Source organism: Phaethon aethereus (assembly GCF_964289735.1).
Source record: "Phaethon aethereus genome assembly, chromosome: 2".
Lineage (NCBI taxonomy): Eukaryota > Metazoa > Chordata > Aves > Phaethontiformes > Phaethontidae > Phaethon > Phaethon aethereus.
In genome coordinates this window covers 10907746-10926661 of record NC_138582.1, presented here as the reverse complement: position 1 = coordinate 10926661, position 18916 = coordinate 10907746, and the positions used below count along the sequence as shown (strand labels likewise).

The 18916-nt window shown below is 41.5% G+C and overlaps 1 protein-coding gene across 1 annotated transcript in view; it reads right to left on the bottom strand.

The window, feature by feature from the left end:
- CYRIB (CYFIP related Rac1 interactor B) overlaps positions 1-18916 on the bottom strand; it is a gene marked incomplete at its 5' end in the record, with an annotated part of 84399 nt that overhangs the window by 39729 nt on the left and 25754 nt on the right. The window contains 2 exon segments of the mRNA XM_082014814.1: positions 5416-5456; positions 5459-5494. Of these exon segments, the coding sequence (XP_081870940.1) occupies positions 5416-5456; positions 5459-5494 (77 nt within the window).

Here is an 18916-nt window from a genome sequence, read left to right as displayed (position 1 = left end):
TTTTGCTGGTCTGTTTAAAAGTGACTTTTCAAAAAGTCAAAACAACATTAAACTAATGTCTTCAATTTGAAGGCTCATTGGACAAACAGAATGAAACAGTTCATGATGTCCTGAGCAATTATTAATGAGTAGAGAAAAGTAGCAGTCTTACCTTCATAAACAAATCGGCACTGGTGAAATCTGAAGCAGAACACAGTTTACTAAATGAACCATTCAGCCAGATTCAAAACTCATTTCTTTTTCAACTTAACTCCACTAACTGTTGCAGTAGGACTACTGCATGGAACGGAAGCATATTCTGAAAGAGCTCTAGACTAAACGCTGCTTGATTACAGTAAAACACAAACAAAACCCTGTCACTGATAATTTGCAGATTACTACCACCTTCATTTAAGGTTTTAAGTCATCTTAGGTCCACTATGAGAGAAAAGATACATTACATTGATCAGCACAGGCAGAGTATTTACATTAATTGCTAATATGTACCATTAGACTTTAAAAACACAGGATTGCACAAAAGCTTTTAGCCCCTCAATCTATTCCTATGCTATCATAGCCAACCACATTAAACAAGCCCGAAAATGAAAATACAGCAAGGAAATAGGAGACTGCTCAGATTGGCCTAAAAAACCTGTCAGCTATTCCTCTTTCTTGCCTTAGATACCAGCATTAATACAAAATCAATGCATGCTGGTAGAACACCAGTAAAATGATCAGAATTTCTACCAAAATATTTCTACCAAAATATTTCATAGCGAGTGTCAAAACCACAAAAAGTACTTAACTTCCATATACTAAGAATCATTTCAACAAACCTGCTTTCACATGGGTGACAAATCAATTCAAGAAGCTCTGCTGAATCAGAAATAGAATTTATAGGCAAACCTACAGCAATATATTTAGAGCAACACTACCAAAGGAGATTGTTTTTAACTTGTGGCACAAATGGGAAGTAAAAGTGGTTTCAGCTGTCACAAAGACATCCATTTTTCTTCATGTATTTATGGTATATAGCCTCATTGTGAGGCTGGCGGCCGGTCACGAGTGGTGTTCCCCAGGGCTCGGTTCTGGGACCAGTCTTGTTCAATATCTTTATAGATGATCTGGATGAGGGAATTGAGTGCTCCCTCAGTAAGTTTGCAGATGACACCAAGCTGAGTGGGAGTGTTGATCTGCTGGAGGGTAGGAGGGCTCTGCAGAGGGATCTGGACAGGCTGGATCGATGGGCAGAGGCCAACTGTATGAGGTTTAATAAGGCCAAGTGCAGGGTCCTGCACTTTGGCCACAACAACCCCATGCAATGCTACAGGCTTGGGGAGGAGCGGCTGGAGAGCAGCCCGGCGGAAAGGGACCTGGGGGTGCTGGTTGACAGCCGGCTGAATATGAGCCGGCAGTGTGCCCAGGTGGCCAAGAAGGCCAACAGCGTCCTGGCCTGTATCAGGAATAGTGTGGCCAGCAGGAGTAGGGAAGTGATTGTGCCCCTGTACTCGGCACTGGTGAGGCCGCACCTTGAATACTGTGTTCAGTTTTGGGCCCCTCACTACAAGAAGGATGCTGAGGTGCTGGAGCGTGTCCAGAGAAGGGCAACGAAGCTGGTGAGGGGTCTGGAGCACATGTCTTATGAGGAGCGGCTGAGGGAACTGGGGTTGTTTAGTCTGGAGAAGAGGAGGCTGAGGGGAGACCTTATCGCTCTCTACAACTACCTGAAAGGGTGTTGTGGCGATGAGGGTGTTGGTCTCTTCTCCCAAGTAACTAGTGATAGGACAAGAGGAAATGGCCTCAAGTTGCGCCAGGGGAGGTTTAGATTGGATATTAGGAAAAATTTCTTCACTGAGAGGGTGGTCAGGCATTGGAACAGGCTGCCCAGGGAGGTGGTGGAGTCGCCATCCCTGGAAGTGTTCAAAAAACGTGTGGATGTGGCACTTCAGGACATGGTTTAGGGGACATGGTGGTTCTGGATTAATGGTTGGACTTGATGATCTTAAAGGTCCTTTCCAACCTAGTGATTCTGTGATTCTTCTTTCACCCCCAATGGTTCCCACATTACCCTAGTGCGGGTATCTGGTAGGCCCTGCAGTGAAAGCTTTTCAAGTTGCTCAGAAGCATTTGTAACTTCATCACTTTCTACGATGGTTACATAGGTTGCCCCCAACAAAAAAAATCCTTCTAAAAGCACACTTTAAAAGCTGCACATTTTTAATATCCGTTTCCTTGTTTAATGAAGGAAACATTCAGCACTGAACAAAACTAAACAGAACCTTGCTGTATATTTCTTGCAGCACATTTGAATTTATAAACTTCTCCAGGCAAAGCCATACAGAATTCCATAATACAGAATCACAGAATCACTAGGTTGGAAAGGACCTTTAAGATCATCAAGTCCAACCATTAAATAATACATGCAATATGGCCCTACTCAATACAGTATCTCTTCTGAATGAGGTCCTTCACTTCTAACCTTCTGTAGGCACACAGGGATGGGGACAACTAGAACCAAACCCTCCTGCTCTTTTGAAGTTTAACACATATTAAGGGATTTGCACTAAAAGACTGAAATCATTACCGAAGAGATTTTAAAGATTCTCCCCACAAGGAAGCAGAACATTTAGAGATGTGTCAGCCAGACACATGCTGCTCTTTTAAGATCTATACAAGCCACAACAAAGAGCTCTCAAAATTAATAAGAAAATGACAGGTATGCATTTGGTTCCACTTTGCAAACATAATACTGAAGATGTTTTCATATTTATTAAAATTAGCACAAAATGCAAAACCTGTTAATCCACAAACACTGCAGTATCAGTGCTGAAACAGGGACTCCACAAAACATCAGTTTGCTCGAAACACCTCCCCATCATCGTTACAGGGGAACAATTCTAAGCTGCATGGAAAGATATTTAAATCTTCAAGCATGCAGACATGTTCAAGCTGCATATGAGAGATAAAGCTATAAAATAAGAATGAATAATTATCAGAGATTATATGCAAAAGCAGGAGATAATTATCAAGATCTTTTCTGAATGACTGATACTCTGGAAAAAATAATCCCATACAAGTTAATGTAATGAAAAAGAAAAGTTAACATAATGAAAAAGAAAAGCTAACACAAGAAAAATAGGGCAAACACTAAAATACTGTAAGTCCTTCAATGCCTGTGATAATGGACAGCTGAAACATCATAACCAAAATAAACACCACCTGGATAAAATAGGCACACATGTCTTATACAACCATTTGGGCTGGTCTGCACCACGCCAAGGTCCAGCTGGCTTAGTATTTCTGTCTCAGCACCGGTCATGCAAGACCCAGACATACTCTGCCCCAAGGGATGCGGTCTTCACGTGTCACATTCTCTTTTCAGCACATGCCCAGAGTAGGGGGCCTGAGCTGAGACCTGGTTCAGGTCTAAAATGTGGTAGAGCTCAGTAGGCTCTCGGCTTCCCAGACCGAAGTTAATGCTGGAAACGGTGACATCAAGTTTGCGCAGCACTACCCCTGAGCTAAAAAGCTCTTCTTGGTCCCAAAGGAAATTAAGACAAATACTCTACCTCAGTTGCAGACAAAGAGCTACCTTCTAGAATTACCCAGTTTCACTCAGCATGGCCATCCCATTAAACTTCATTCTCAGAGATGGGGGGATGATGGGGTGGGAAGGAAAACACAAGTAGGGAAACGGTCAGAAGACCCCTCACTGATATGCATAAGCACTTTTCCATTTTCTGTATGGGGCAAGCTATGTACTCCAATTTAGTGACAGACTTACATTATTTATTCACATCATATATGACCAGAATGATCCAAAGTATTACCCTAAAAATTACTATCAGATAATTACAATGTGGTTCAAACCTTGTGTCAGTAATACAGTGCTTTGGTACCTCGAATTGTGACAGACTACACACCGTGGTTCTTTCTCCTATAAACTGAAGGACGTGCATTTTCAAATTGGGCATTTGGGAAGGAGTCTCATGCATTTTAGTGTCAGGAGCTACTATTTTACAGAGACAGGCAACAAAGCTCTTGAACTTCTCACTCACAAATAGCCGGGTACTATTCAAGTCATCTTTATATAAAAATAAAAGACTACATAAATTCAAACTGTTTTCACTATGTCATTTCTGACAGATACATATTATTGACCACCATTAAGCCTTCAAAACTTTCCTATCATTAATCTAGGTTTGGCAGAGTGGCAGAGTAACAGAACAAAGTATTTTAATATTCTCTGTAAGCCCTGGTTATTAGCAACAGCTACAAAACACAACTTCATAAAGTTATCCTCTATTTCTTACAAAATTTAGGCAAATTATCTGGCATGTGAAGATTAAAAAAGCACCTGTAAATATTTGGCTCCTAAAAGCTTAATGTTTCTTTACTGGCTAGGATGCTGCTGCTTTCCACGTTCATCCTTGGACTCAGCTGCATGACCCCATTCCAGGCTAAGGACTCCCTCCTGACACAAATTTACTTAGCCCTGTAGCTCAAATGGTAGTAGTAAACAGAAGGGTAGTATTCAAGTTTTATAGAAGGTATATGGTAAGGTATAATCAGAGAGGAAAACTGAATGCATATTTAGTTTACAATTCTGTGGATGTCTTCCCCCATACTGAAGACTGCTACTTCATTTACAACATTAAGTATTTGAGAAGCAAGCTGCAAATCTGGCACCTACTATCAATGTGCCTATGGTTTAGCTATACCAAGACATATTTGGATGTCGTAAATTCTCATGTTTCCTTGTGATTGCCTTGTAATATCTTCACTTATGGGATACTGCTACTAAGTGGTCACAGCTCTTCACTGATCCTTTTACCATTCTGAACCTACAGATGATTTTAAATGACAGCGAATTACGGTATGTCCTTAGTTTTATCAACTATTATTTTCACTGAAAATTATGCCTTGACAAACACCCATAGATGCACATTAACAGCATCTTCCAAAATACCTGGACACTCAAATTAGCATGCCTAGCCATGTTCAACTTCTAAACTAGACTTTGTTCCCCCGCCCCCCTCCCCCCAGGCTCTGAAGCATCAGATTTGAAGGTTCAATGTTTGACTACCACACTTCAAATAGTCTTTATATAGTATGAGGTACAGATACATCGTATTAGTCTCAGTGGAAAAGGCAAACAGACAATGCTTAACATCCCACTACAGAAAAAAGGTTAGTCTTTTTTTTCCCCTACTGCAAGAGCAGGAATTTAATCACGTTGTATTCTGATTTAAATACCCATGTCATCCACTGCTACTGAACCTTTTCTCTGGTAAGCTGCAGTTAATAACAAACAAACAAATCACATTAACTACTTCTTGCTTTCAATAAATCAAAATATTTTATGCTCCTTGGTCTAAAAGATAATGGAAAACAAAGAAACATTCTACAAGCAAAAACACCTAAGGAAGTGTTTACCAGTTGGTGGTATCTTCTTGCAGTCTTAACAGAGAATTCCCTTCCTCAAAGTATCGATGCAGCGGCTCGTCTTCAGAATCTGCATAAATAGAAGAATCCCATTAAACATAAAGAATACATGGTACTTCAGTTACATAAGCCAGTGCCAGGGGTAAATCAAAGTTAAACCTGCAGTGCCAAGCAACCTACATAATTCTTTAGGAATACAAATAAAACACGCCGATTTCAAAAACTTGTGATTGTACGGAAGTGACATTACAAGCAAACAGAGAGGCATCCTTACAAACTCTTCTGTGAGTCAGTAAAGCAATCAGGCATCCATGATCACAAGCATCAGAAATAGCGCACTGCATCTCCGCATTACTGACTGAAGTTACACATAGTTACAGCACACACACAAGAGTGTTACATCTCTGCATTACTGAGCCAAGTTACACAGAGTTGCAGCAGAAAAAAGTAGTTCTGGGTTTTTTTGCAGTATTATATATATTGCGTACAGGGAAAAATGCTTCATTGCTACAGTTTTCATCAGTTAAACACAAATTCAGCCAATGGCAGTTTTCACCTTTATGAACTTACTCGAGGATTACTTAGATTTCCTGCTTCAAAACTAAGTTTCTAGTTTAGAAGATTAGTATTTGTATGGTCAGACAGAACAGCATTTCCTATGGAAATGGGGCACTGAGACCTACTACAAGCATTCCAAGGGTCTTTAACTTCATTTGGAGTCCACCTTTTGTAGTAGAGTAACTGATGCTTAACTGGCATCTTTCTGTTGTGGTGAAAGGTTCATAAGCCTTTTCCATTTGGGGTTTTGTAGGCTGCTTCTGTTTCAGGGATTTCAGCTAATTTAAATCCTTGTGTGTCATCACTTAATCTGTCTCCAGTAAAACCACTGTTGCTCCTACTTCAGGTATTGTTCCTGGTACCAGAATCTGCCCTGTCAATATGTCACATCCCAAGGTTTCTTTTAAAGAGTGATCTTCCCATTTTGTACTACAATTCTCTTCCTGCTTCTGCAGCAAAGCCAAACACATTCTGCTATGCATCTGTTTTTGGCATAATTTTTTTTTAGAAATATAAACTCCCTGTCATGGCATTACAGATCCAGCTGAAGAGGCATGAAATACTCAGAATTAGTTTTATTTAATCAGCTATCAGCCGCTCCTCTTACATCAGACAATTCTGATTAACAAGCATTTAATGAAAAAATATGCTGCTTTGCAGTGAAATTTCTAATCACAAAGGCCACAGTGTTACTGAGTTGTCCCAGATTGAGAAGGGTGGAGAGAAGGGGAAGAACTATGCAGTATAGAGAGTGGGGAATTATTTTAGTCACAGTGAAAACCATCATTGAAAAATACTACTCATTCCCTCCTCCCCACAAAAGAAAAACTTGCAAAGTCAACAGCACAGCTAGGAGAAGAGGAGAAAGCAAGGAATCAGAGTTACTACATGAAATTTAATTGACAAATAGAATCAAGGGAGCCTACTCACAGCTACATAGAAGCAAAGAGTTGCAACAGAGAGTTCAAAAGTAAAAACAAAAAGAGAGTAATGACAGTCAATGATAACTTTTGCCAATTTGTGTCAAGGCTAAGATAAGCAGATGCCTGGCAGATTAATGTGGGTTTTTTTCCTGCAAATGTTGTATGAAGCACTATACCTCTCTCTTGCAGAAAGGTAAATCTAAAAAACATTGAAGACACCTTATTCACTTTGTTAAAGCACAGGCTTTGTTTTAACAATTGCTCCACTACCCCATTTCAGTCCCTTTCATTCCTCTTGCCAAGCAACTGTATAAAGTTGACAATTCAGTTAAAGCCTTCTGAATGGAAGCCAAGAGGTCTTGTACTCACATGCTGCTTGCTAAGTCGCTGAGCAGAGCGGCACTGTCACTGTCTACAGCCTGGTAACTGGATTTGAAAGTTCTGCTGGCTGAGTGACCATTTATGCAATTGCAACATGTGCCATTTCCTTCAACACGCTCAACAAAAATACTTCCTTCTACCCTGCCACACTACAGGATGAAAAGCTTCCTATTCAGTATCAGAGAATGGATTTTTTTTTTTCTTTCCCCAAGCATAACTGATCATTTCATTAAACAGAAAACTTGTGTTACCCCTCCACTGAACCAACGCACGTATCATCGTGTTGCCAAATTCAAATGTTTAAACTTCCTCATAACTGAAGCAGCATGCAGGATTTTGTTTTAGTGAAAACAGTACCTAAGTCTGCATGGAGACTCTTCTGCCCCTCCAGTCCCTCGCTGCTCTGCATCGCCCCTTCTCCTGGCTGCTCAGCACCTCCCGCGCTGTAGTTCCGCCCTGACAACCCGCTCCCACGGACTGGCCTTCAAGCCAGAACGGGAAGCAAGCGCTGGCAGCGACAGCTGCGCAGCAATCCTGGATGGGAAAAGTCAATCTGGCAGAACAGCAATAGTGGACTGGAGGGATCAGGGAAACATCCACACATAGAGGAACTATGGAATCTGTCAGTGCTGGGCAAAGGAAGGAACTGGAGAGGCAAGAGGCTGCGCTGGCCAGGAGCGACTGGCAGCACCGTACGTGGAAAGGACAGGGGTGCTGAAGCGAGAGCACGCACCGAAACCTGCAGGCACACAGGCCCTTTGGAAGATCTCCCCAGCTTTCAAGGAAAACAATTCCTTATACACAATGTATAATCGGGTTCAGCTGATAAAACCTGTCAAGAGAGCTTTCTTTTTAAGTAACAGATCCCCAAAACATAACCTACTGTATAAATAACACAGCTGAGAAACTAAGCTGCCACCTTAGTTTTCAGTCAATATTTGTTCAAAAATTAATTTTCTTTACTTCAATAGACCTTTGTGGAGTAAATTAACACTGTTTCTTTGACAGGCTAATGAGAATAGCAGGTAAACAACAACAGAGTAGGCTCATTCTCAGAAGATATCTTTGCTTGCCCTCCACACACCATGTTGGCATAGCTTTGTACGGATGATGAGTTCAAAAGAAGGAAGCAGACAATAAACCTACTTGTTGCTGGTAAATTAGGGAGACTTCACCTATTCATTTAAGCAACCATCCCTTACTTCATTAGTTTTCTCACTTAAGGGGAAGGTGGAATTAAACTCTGAAGTACAGCACCTGATTAAATCTTGTTCTCCATACAAAATTCATGCTCAACAAAGCTATTACCATAAAGAAGCAAAGAGTCTTCTGTGAATCGCACAGTGTTCATTTTCCTCTGGCATACATGTTTCAACAGGCAGAACCTCAGCCACTGCTTCCCAAGCCTCCAAGTTTTGCACTCATTTGAGCTACAAGGAAGAACACTTCTGAGATTTATTAATGGCTACGTTCTCAGGAGAGAGTGGTAAAGCCAGTAACACGGAGATTAATAGGTTTTACCGAGAGATTCAGCACAGCCCATGCAAGACAGTTTGCTGAAACACTGTGGCAAAACAGGCAGTTACTGCCAGATATAGCAGTTTCTAGGTAGGGGCTTAAAGTTACCTCAGATAATTTTTCAGCCTTTGCCATTGCTAAAGCAAGACCGGCAGGCGCAGCCCAGGTAAGCCCTGCGTCAGAGCTGGCGGTGAGTCTTCACAGGCAGGTAACAGAGATGTCTCAGGGCTGAGATGCAGAGGGAAATGGAGGCCAAAGCATTTGCTGAAATTCCACACAAACCCTCGACTGCTGACCCAATATTCCGCACTCTGTCTTCTGCTGTGCTCCAGTCAGACACTTGCCTCCCAAGGTGACCATCTGGGGTGGCCCAAGATGCCATTTTATTTCCTCTGTGACTGGTAACTTACACAGCATCTTCAAAAGCCCAGAGAAATGTAAACTTCACAACTTAACATGCAGGTTATTTCAACTCAAAAGCTTCACCTAAAGTACTTTTAGGAACAATCCCACGTAGCCTGTATACCCAACACTGTTGTATAGATATGAACCCCATTTAAAATCATGTTACACACATCACCTTTGCCTGTGCTTGACTTTGCTTGGCCCAAAACATAGGAAGCACAGAAGAGCAATGGGGATTTAAGGTGATGTATCCTCCCCAAAACAGATCGCAACAGACTGCTAGTGACAACAGTCCATCAACAGGTTAAGATATATCTGAAAAGTAGAGTATACAAAAGAAGTAAAAAAAATCATCATAAAGATCCATAAAGATAACCAAGTGTCAGAAGGCTTACGGTAGTTTATGAAGAACTCTGTTGCCAGACATAAGCCAGCACACAAATTGAGCAGTCAAAATAATCCCTGCAGAGCTTCTGACAGACTACTCTTCATAGTTAGGCAGCTACGAAAAGGGAGGCAGAGAACACATCCAGTGTCCTACAAAAATAGGAAAACCTATAAATACTAGAATTCAGAAAGATAGCTCCATGGCAAACAAACCTTGTTTGAGAATTTTATCCCTCACTAGAATGATATGGACTACTTTCTTTCCCTCACCAACATATATTGCCAAAACTTTAATTTTCGATTGAGAATGGAAATTCTCCTGTGATTTGAGGAATTGGTGGTCAGAGAACTAATACAATATCCCCAGTATTTTACTTCTACACAGCTGAAAAACTAAGCTCTCATTCCTTCATTTTCAGGACAGCAATGAAACTGAGCATTTATGATCAAACTAATGATACTAAAACTCAATAGTTTGAGCTTCAACTGTACATCATACAGTTAATAACGACAATGCTGCAACACATCACAAAGTTAAAGCTATTTGCTTCCAGAAGGTTGCGCAGCTCTGCTTCCATGTAACACTCAAGAGATATCCTGACCCCGTTCAACATCAAATGACTACTTTTCTTCATTAACTGGAACAACATGAGTTACTGGACTTCAATACGACCTTCCTTACAGGTTTGAGCCTGAAAGCATCAAAACATACTCATGTACTACAAGATAATTTTGTGCGTAAAGTGAAGATTGTCCAGTTAATTCGGATTTGCAAAGACAGAGGTGGAAAAGACTCACACATAACCTTCCCTTGTCCCCACAGCAAACATTTGGCACAGGTTTGAAGTATTACCAGTCCAACACAAGGAATTAACTGAAGTGTAATTTACCAAACAGAACACTGACCAGCTCTTCCTCCATTAGTGACTCTAAAGTCATAGAAAGGATTTCCAACTGTGAACACTACTTCTCCTATCAGTGTCATGTCTCAGCTTTCAAACACTGGACTTTAATATTACAAGCTCAGTAGGGCTGTGTGGTTTAACAACTCTCCTTAAAAACACAGGTTTTCAAAACAGTATTACAGAGGGTCTGAATCTTAGAAGATTAGCCTTATCAGCTTTTTAAAAATTATTAATTAGTTACAATGAAAAATAGTGTGTGCTCCAGATCCAGGAGAGTTTGCTCACATTTCAGAAGTTCTGATTACTAGCAGACCATTTCTTACCTTCAAACCCTCATTCACCCAACTTCTCAGAGCTCTGGAACCTATGCTTGTATCTACCATAAATGCAGCTGTAAGAAGAACGTAGCTCTTGTCTCACAAAAAAATGGAACTGCTAAATACCTACTCCATTTAGCCATACAACTAGCATATCCAAGACAAATGTGGAAGCATAACTGTAATGATAGCAATCATCTGAGTACTCTAATGTAAGATGGACTGTTTAACTATGGTCAGTCAGAATATATTTGAGGCAGGACTTGGAAAAAAAAACCACATAACCAATATTTTCTTCAATTCCCCTTTAAAATACAGCTACTTTTTAGAGAGCAACTCAAGTCCTCAGTGACTCAACTCTGAGATGAAGAGGCGGGACAAAGATGACATCGTCTCCAGATTAGTTATGGAACAGGTTTCCACAACAGGGTGAAAAGGGCAGGTACGCACAGTTACATGCACGCTGAAGTAGGAATAATCTTTTCCTACTACTGGTGCAATGATGCTCTTGATATAGTACAAAGGCAGATGACAATTAAGTTTAGATCACTTAACTTATAAAAAGTTGATCCGAAATGCACAATCCTTGCAAAAGCTCTGATATAATTCTGGCAATCAGATGTCAGGTGCAAGTTACTGAAGTGTATACGTCGACTTACAAACTTTTAGCCATATAGAAAAACAGACACAATTTGGAAAATTTCTTTATTCTGAAGTCCAGATGCCACATATCTTTTGACACTAGATCTCAGTTAATATATGTCTGATCCTTGGATACATAACACCTGACCAAGGGACTGAATTACATTGCAGAAACCAGGAATTAATGCATGGAATGAACATTGGGCCAGTCCTAGTTTTTCTGCTCTACAGAGGCACAATAGAAGAAGGTCTGTGTGTGACGAGAACCAGCAGACCAGTAGGACTGCTATCAAAGAGCCTACTTTAACAGTTAAAGGTATGAGCAATCTATATGAACTCCTCAATACGTTAAGGCTCGCAACGAGAGGATAGAAGTTGCATATCTGCCAACGCCAAGAAGAGTTTAAAGTTTTCACTGAACAAAGATCTACCGTCAAAGACTAAACCCAAGGACCTTCCCATCCCATAAAAATTCCTCCTCACCAGGTTCTGCCATTCTTAGTCCTTCTTGGCTCCACCCCTTAAGCTCTTGTTCACAAAGTGTCCCACCTTCAGTCTGGATCACAAGAAGATGCTGAATTCAAGACTCCTCAAATAGAGATTAGAGTTAAGTTCCCTTTATGCTACCATCAGTAGGTTATTATGCAAAAGAGTCTTCCCTTGAAAAACTCTGAAGGGGGGTGGAGGAAGAAGAGATGCTATGAAGCCCTGGATCTGGCTAGTTGGTCAAGCTAGTGGGGCTTACTGACAGGGCTTTAAACTAGACTTGAAGGCGGAGAGGGATAATATCAGGCTTGCCCAAGACAAACTGTGGGATTACATGCCAAGGTTAGAGGGACGGGGTGTTAGCAAGGGCCCTCAGCCTGTTGCTCTGAGGCATGCTGGCTACACTGCAGCACACAAAGTCTTAAAGAGATAAGCCAGGTGCCCCTGAGGTAATAGAAGCCAACAGGGAAACACCAGTGAAAGACCTCAAAGGAACTAAGGGGAATTCTTCTAAAAGCGTAACACAACCGACAGCCCAGCTGAAGTGCCTCTACACCAATGCACACAGCATGGTCAAGAAACAGGTGGAGATGGAAGCCACTGTGCTGTGAGAAAGCTACAACCTGGTTGCCATTACTGAAACCTTATGGGATGAATTCCATGACTGGAGTGTGGCTATCGATGGCTACAGGTGGTTCAGAAAGGACAGGCGAGGAAGGAAGGGTGGAGGCACTATGTCAAGAAATGGATAGAGTGAGAAGAGCTGTCTCTGAAAAATAGCCATGAGCAGGTTGAAAGCTTATGGGTAAGAATCAGAGACCAAGACAACAAAGGCAACTTTGTGGTTGGTGTCTACTACAGGTTGCCTGATCAAGGGAAGTCTATTGACAAAGCCTTCTTACTCCGGCTACAGGAGGCATTACACTTGCAGGCTCTTGTCCTGCTGGGGGACTTCAACCACTCCAACATCTGCTGGAAAAGGAGCACGGTGAGCTGTAGGCAATGCAGGACACTCCTGGAATGCACTGAGGATAACTTCTTAAGCCAGGTAATAGACAGCCCTACCAGAGGGGATGCCATACTGGACCTGCCATACTGGACCTGCTGTTCACCAACGCAAGTGAGCTAACTGGTGATGTCAAGATTGAAGGCAGCCTGGGCTGCAGTGATCATGCACAAGTTTAAGGGACCTAACAAGATGCATCCCAGAGTCCTGAGGGAACTGGCTGATATAGTCACCAAGACACTCTCCATCTTATCTGAAAAGCCCTGGCAGTCAGGTGAAGTCCCTGGAGACTGGGAAAAGGGAAACATTGCACCCATTTTTAAAAAAGGGTAGCAAGGAGGACCCTGGGAACTACCAAACCGTCAGCCTCACCTCTGTGCTTGGGAAGATCATGGAACAGATCCTCTTAGAAGCCTTGCTAAGGGACATGGAGGACAGGGCGGTGATTCAAGAGCGTCAGCATGGCTTCACTAAGGGCAAGTCCTGCCTGACAGTGGCCTTCTGTGATGGAGTGACCACATCAGTGGACAAGGGAAGAGCTACCAATGTCATCTATGTGGAGTTCTGTATGGCCTTTGGCACAGTCCCCCACAACATCCTTCCCTCTATATTGGAGAGAGATGGATTTGATGGGTGGTCTGTTGGGTGGATGAGCAATTGGTTGGATGGTCACATCCAGAGGGTAGGGGTCAATGGCTCAATGTCCAGATGGAGACTGGTGACAAGTGGTGTCCCTCAGGGGTCTGTAATGGGAGCGGTACTCTTTAATATCTTCATCAGTGACATAGTGGGATTGAGTGCACCCTCAGCAAGTTTGCAGATGACACCGAGCTGAGTGGTGCAGTTGATATGTCTGAGGGATGGGATGCCATCCAGAGGGACCTGGACAAGCTTGAGGAGTGGGCCCATGTGAACCTCATGAGGTTCAACAAGGCCAACACTGGAACAGGTTGCCCAGAGATATGGTAGATGCCCCATCCCTGGAAACACTCAAGGTTAGGTTGCACAGGGCTCTAAGCAGTCTGATTTAGTTGAATATGTCCCTGCTCACTGCAGGAGGATTGGACCAGATGACCTTTAAAGGTCCCTTCCAACCCAAACTAGCCTATTATTCTCTGATATCCTTTTCTTTCTGTGTCCTAATCAGCTGGATTGAGACAAGCTTGCTATCTAGCCCACAGAGAGGCAGGTATTACTTCCAGCTCTTAGCCATGTTTACAGTACCTAACTTTCTCTATCTGATGTGTAAATAGTTTAAGCTCTTAGCTTAAACAGTCTGAATAATCCTTTTTGGATCCCGTATTTACTTTAGCAAAGAAGTTACTGCAGAGCTTACGTTTGAGACCTTGAGTAAGAAGTCTCACTCTCAGAAGGTTGTCTACAGACTATCTCAGCTTTTACATCCGCTTCTCACTAGAGAGACATTAAAGGCAACCGGACTCTTATTTCTGCGCAGGAAACCTGATGAACTTTAAGCCGTTCTTACACTCCCACATCCTCCTATTTATGTCTGTATTAAGAAAGCACAATATCTTTGTTCAAAGTGTACTTGCAGATGCCACTATCTCCAGACAGCATTTTTCCTACATTTAACGTGCATGTTACAACCTCAGTCAAAACAGGAGTGCAACAATTTTTCTATATTTCCTTGCATTTGGACTAACAAAGGAAGAACAAGTCTTACATTTTTCTGCTGAAGTGAAGTAACGAACACCAACATTCAAACAGTCACATATACATTCTAGAGACTGCAACAAGGGAGTCAGTTCATCCTGTTCAAATGAAGCTTTACCCCAGAACAGCAGTCAAGTAGAAGAGAAACCTACTTTTATTTAGAGATGGGTCACACTGCAAAGCCTTTTTTACTACTGTAAGGCCAGAAAGCTTTTTTACTACTGTAAGGCTTCAAAGTCTACTCCTTTGAAGACTAACAGATTCCCAAGTACAGTTTTTCATGAAGAGATTAAGCAAAACATACAAAATAAAAGGCACTGCATTAAATAAAATTCACACGGTAACATAGAATTCACAATGCAAGTCATGCCCAGCATAATTCCGGTAGACACAAAGTTGCTGTACATAGGTAAAACTCCGACAAGAGACATGCATACATAGCAGCTTCCCTTCATCCACTTACCATTAAGTCTGCATGTGGATGCAAGCACATGCAACAAGAGTATCATGACAAGCACTGCACATACCTGCCAGCACTGAGATACAGTCCTAGGATCATGAACTTCAAGCGTAATAGAACAACAGGTATAAGTGGTATTAATAGGTGTAACTAGACTTGAAATTAAGGTGCCTGGCTTCTGCAATCTCCAAATTTAGATCAGGGACTCCATCTGCACAGTACTTTCAAACCATGTGATGAGAGAGTTGCTCTACAGGTGGAGCATGCTTTAGGCTGTTCCTTCATGAGAAACCCACAGGGCCCTTACCACATTGTGGAACCAGAGCACAGGCCGTGCCACATAGGAGGTTTATGCTCAACAAAATGAAAGACAAACTTCTCAGCTCTTCAGAAACATGGTATCCGCAAAAGTTACACGAATTGTGGAACAGAAGCCCAGAAGCAAGCTCCAGCTTGGCAAGAGGTATAAACGAAAAGTGCGTGCACATGCACCATAGACGCATGCCTTCTAGGAAGAAACTGGATCTATCACGTGGTGCTGTAGTACTCAACTGTTCAAGGACTATGATTCAGTGCCTACAGAGCTGTACAAGGACTATGATTCAGTGCCTACAGGGCGTGTTGGATTTAGTACAGATGCACAGATTAATTGTACACCACATACGTGTCTGGCTGCTGACAGGAAAATGCTACACACATACACAATTAAAAGCACCCAGAGAAGTCAAATCATATGCTAAGACAGGACTGATTAAAGCTGCCTTGGCCTCAGATTCACTCAGTGCAACTACAGACATCTTCTGTATCATCTCTGTTGTAAGAAGTCTCAGAGTAAGTGAAGACAGTTAACTTTCATGACAGACAAGGTTTCGTTCGAGGCTCATCATGCCTAGCATGGGCTAGAACAAACATCACCTACTATGGAATTATGTGCACTGCCATTCATGAACTTACGCAATTTATCAGGGCCACCTTATGTGGCAAAGACACTGCCAAAGAACTGGATGATTTATGGGTGTTCTTATAGCAGCACTTCCTATAGCAGGAACTTTCCACTACAGCAGACATTTGCCAGCAATCTCTGAATACAGGAGAACAAGTCTTATGAGGATCAGCTGAGGGAACTGGGGTTGTTCAGTCTGGAGAAGAGGAGGCTGAGGGGAGACCTTATCACACTCTACAGCTACCTGAAGGGAGGTTGTGTTGAGGTGGGTGTTGGTCTCTTCTCCCAAACAACTAGCCATAGGACGAGAGGAAACGGCCTCAAGTTGTGCCAGGGGAGATTTAGGCTAGATATTAGGAAGAATTTCTTTGCTGAGAGGGTGGTCAAGCATTGGGACAGGCTCCTCAGGGAGGTGGTGGAGTCACCATCACTGGAAGGTGTTCAAGAAACATGTAGACATGGCACTTCGGGACATGGTTTAGTGGACATGGTAGTGTTGGGTTGACAGTTGTACTTGATGATCTTAAAGGTCTTTTCCAATCTTAATAATTCTATGATTCTATGACAAAAACAAGACAGAAGTGAGAAGACTTACATAACTATAAATCTCATTAATAAAAATACACTTGTCACTGTGGGTAAACTAGAAAATTGCCTTATGGTACTGTCATAAGCAACACAGAAAGCATACTAAAACAGGCAAGGCAGCTTCATAAAAAGTAATGCAAAACCCCTCTGGCTGATCAAGTCACTTTCAGTAGCTTTTTTGTCTTTCAATAAAAATTAGTCTGGCTTTCAAAGATTTGGTAAGATGACAAGTATTAACTTATTCAATGTCTTATTACCCAAATCTAGAAATGGGATGTTGGCTTTCTGGGACTTCATCTCCTACATCTTTGTGTAAATTCAGTTATTTGCTTAAAAATGCAAGTATCAGTAAAAATAGTATAAAAAACCCAAAATGACTGAGATCTACCAGATCTGAAGGAATGAAAGATTTTCACACATATACTTCCAGTCAATGCATCATTGCAGAGAAACTGAAAGAGTTTCACAGGGAATTACTAACCTTGCTCCTGTCTTATAAACATGTTTTATTAGGAGTTACTCAGCTACAGAAACTCAGACTAATGTTGCAGTAACTACAGAAACATGCATTTGACCCCAGTTTTTAACTACAGACTTCCTATTTGCTTTCAGGTAATTAACATTGCTTTACCTCAGTTTCTTATCTGTAATGAAGCAAAACATACAACACTAAGCACAGCAGGACTTTAGTCAGGTATGTAGTCTTTAAATCCTGCTACGGCAAGAGTTGGTTGAAACTTGAAGGGGATAAGCATAAAAGAGGTCTAAACATAGGACCCTCAAGGCAGTTAGTGAGGATAGACTGGGCAAAGCACACACGCAGAATACCTCTGAAATCTCTGTGCTACTTCACATTACGAACAGAACTTGCTGAAACAGCACAGACTCCAAAAATCAGATATGGCATTCCTATCTGGCAAATATATTCATGTTAAACTCTCATGCGTCAATCTGAAAAATAGATGTTATTGTTGTACTGCAAAAAATTTAAACTTCTTAGGCCTTACAGATAGTAAGAAGTTAACTAACCATTTCAGACAGTCCAGTATAATCCTGGACATAACAAACAGTAACTTCAATACGTGTATTATAATTCTACCCAAAAAATCTTTTATTAAGACTATTTTGAATAAAAAAAAATCATGCAGGTGTCCCAAATTGCTGATCAAGTCATCCTTTCACAGAGATTACAAATAAACTTAATAAAAAAGTAAAAGAAAAGATGTATATGTTAAACACGACATGCTTCAGAAAAAAAAAAAAACACAAACCAAACAAGTTTCATCCAAGTCAACCAATTGCAACACTGGTTATTGTCAGATTATTAGAGGAATGTCATAAGGCATAATGTAGTTAAAATGTACTTGTTAAAAAACAAGAACTTATGTTGGGACAACGAAAAATGAGTGTAAGAGTACAATTTTCATTCTACTAGGTGTACTTAAATAAAATTTATAGAAAAAACTGTTCCCGTGGTGAAGCCTTAGATACAAAGATAAATTCGTGGTCTTGATGATGATGCAGAGCTAGACTCAAACCACTAACAGGATCCACAAATTTTATCCTATCTCATATACCAAGAGTCTCAGGAATAAACCACCGCTGTAAAAGTACCAGCTTCTTGATGTTGATCAGAGAGTATTCTCCAAGATCAGAACCACTACACTTATGACACAACAGAGGACACATGCAGTAACAGCAAAGTTATTGAGCAATTCATGAAAACATAGGAAAATACTTCTCTCAAGAAACTAGGCAGAGAAACAAGGCTAGTTCAGAAAGGTGGTATCTCTCCAACTCTGGGTTCCATGTCACATTCCTAATAGAGAGCAGAGACCGTTAGCAGCTGCACTTTCTTTGCCAACTATGAAACCTGAAAATGAGATTTACTACTCCCACATGAAGTGGCTTCAAAAGCAGTAAATTTAGGCATACAGAACTTCCCATAGATGGTATCACATCCCACTGATACTGAAAACCAGCACCAAACACTAAGGACATGAAAACTCACGGCAGTTGTGAGAAAACTCACGGCAGTTGTGAGAAAACTCACGGCAGTTGTGAGAAAACTCACGGCAGTTGTGAGAAAACTCACGGCAGTTGTGAGAAAACTCACGGCAGTTGTGAGAAAACTCACGGCAGTTGTGAGAAAACTCACGGCAGTTGTGAGAAAACTCACGGCAGTTGTGAGAAAACTCACGGCAGTTGTGAGAAAACTCACGGCAGTTGTGAGAAAACTCACGGCAGTTGTGAGAAAACTCACGGCAGTTGTGAGAAAACTCACGGCAGTTGTGAGAAA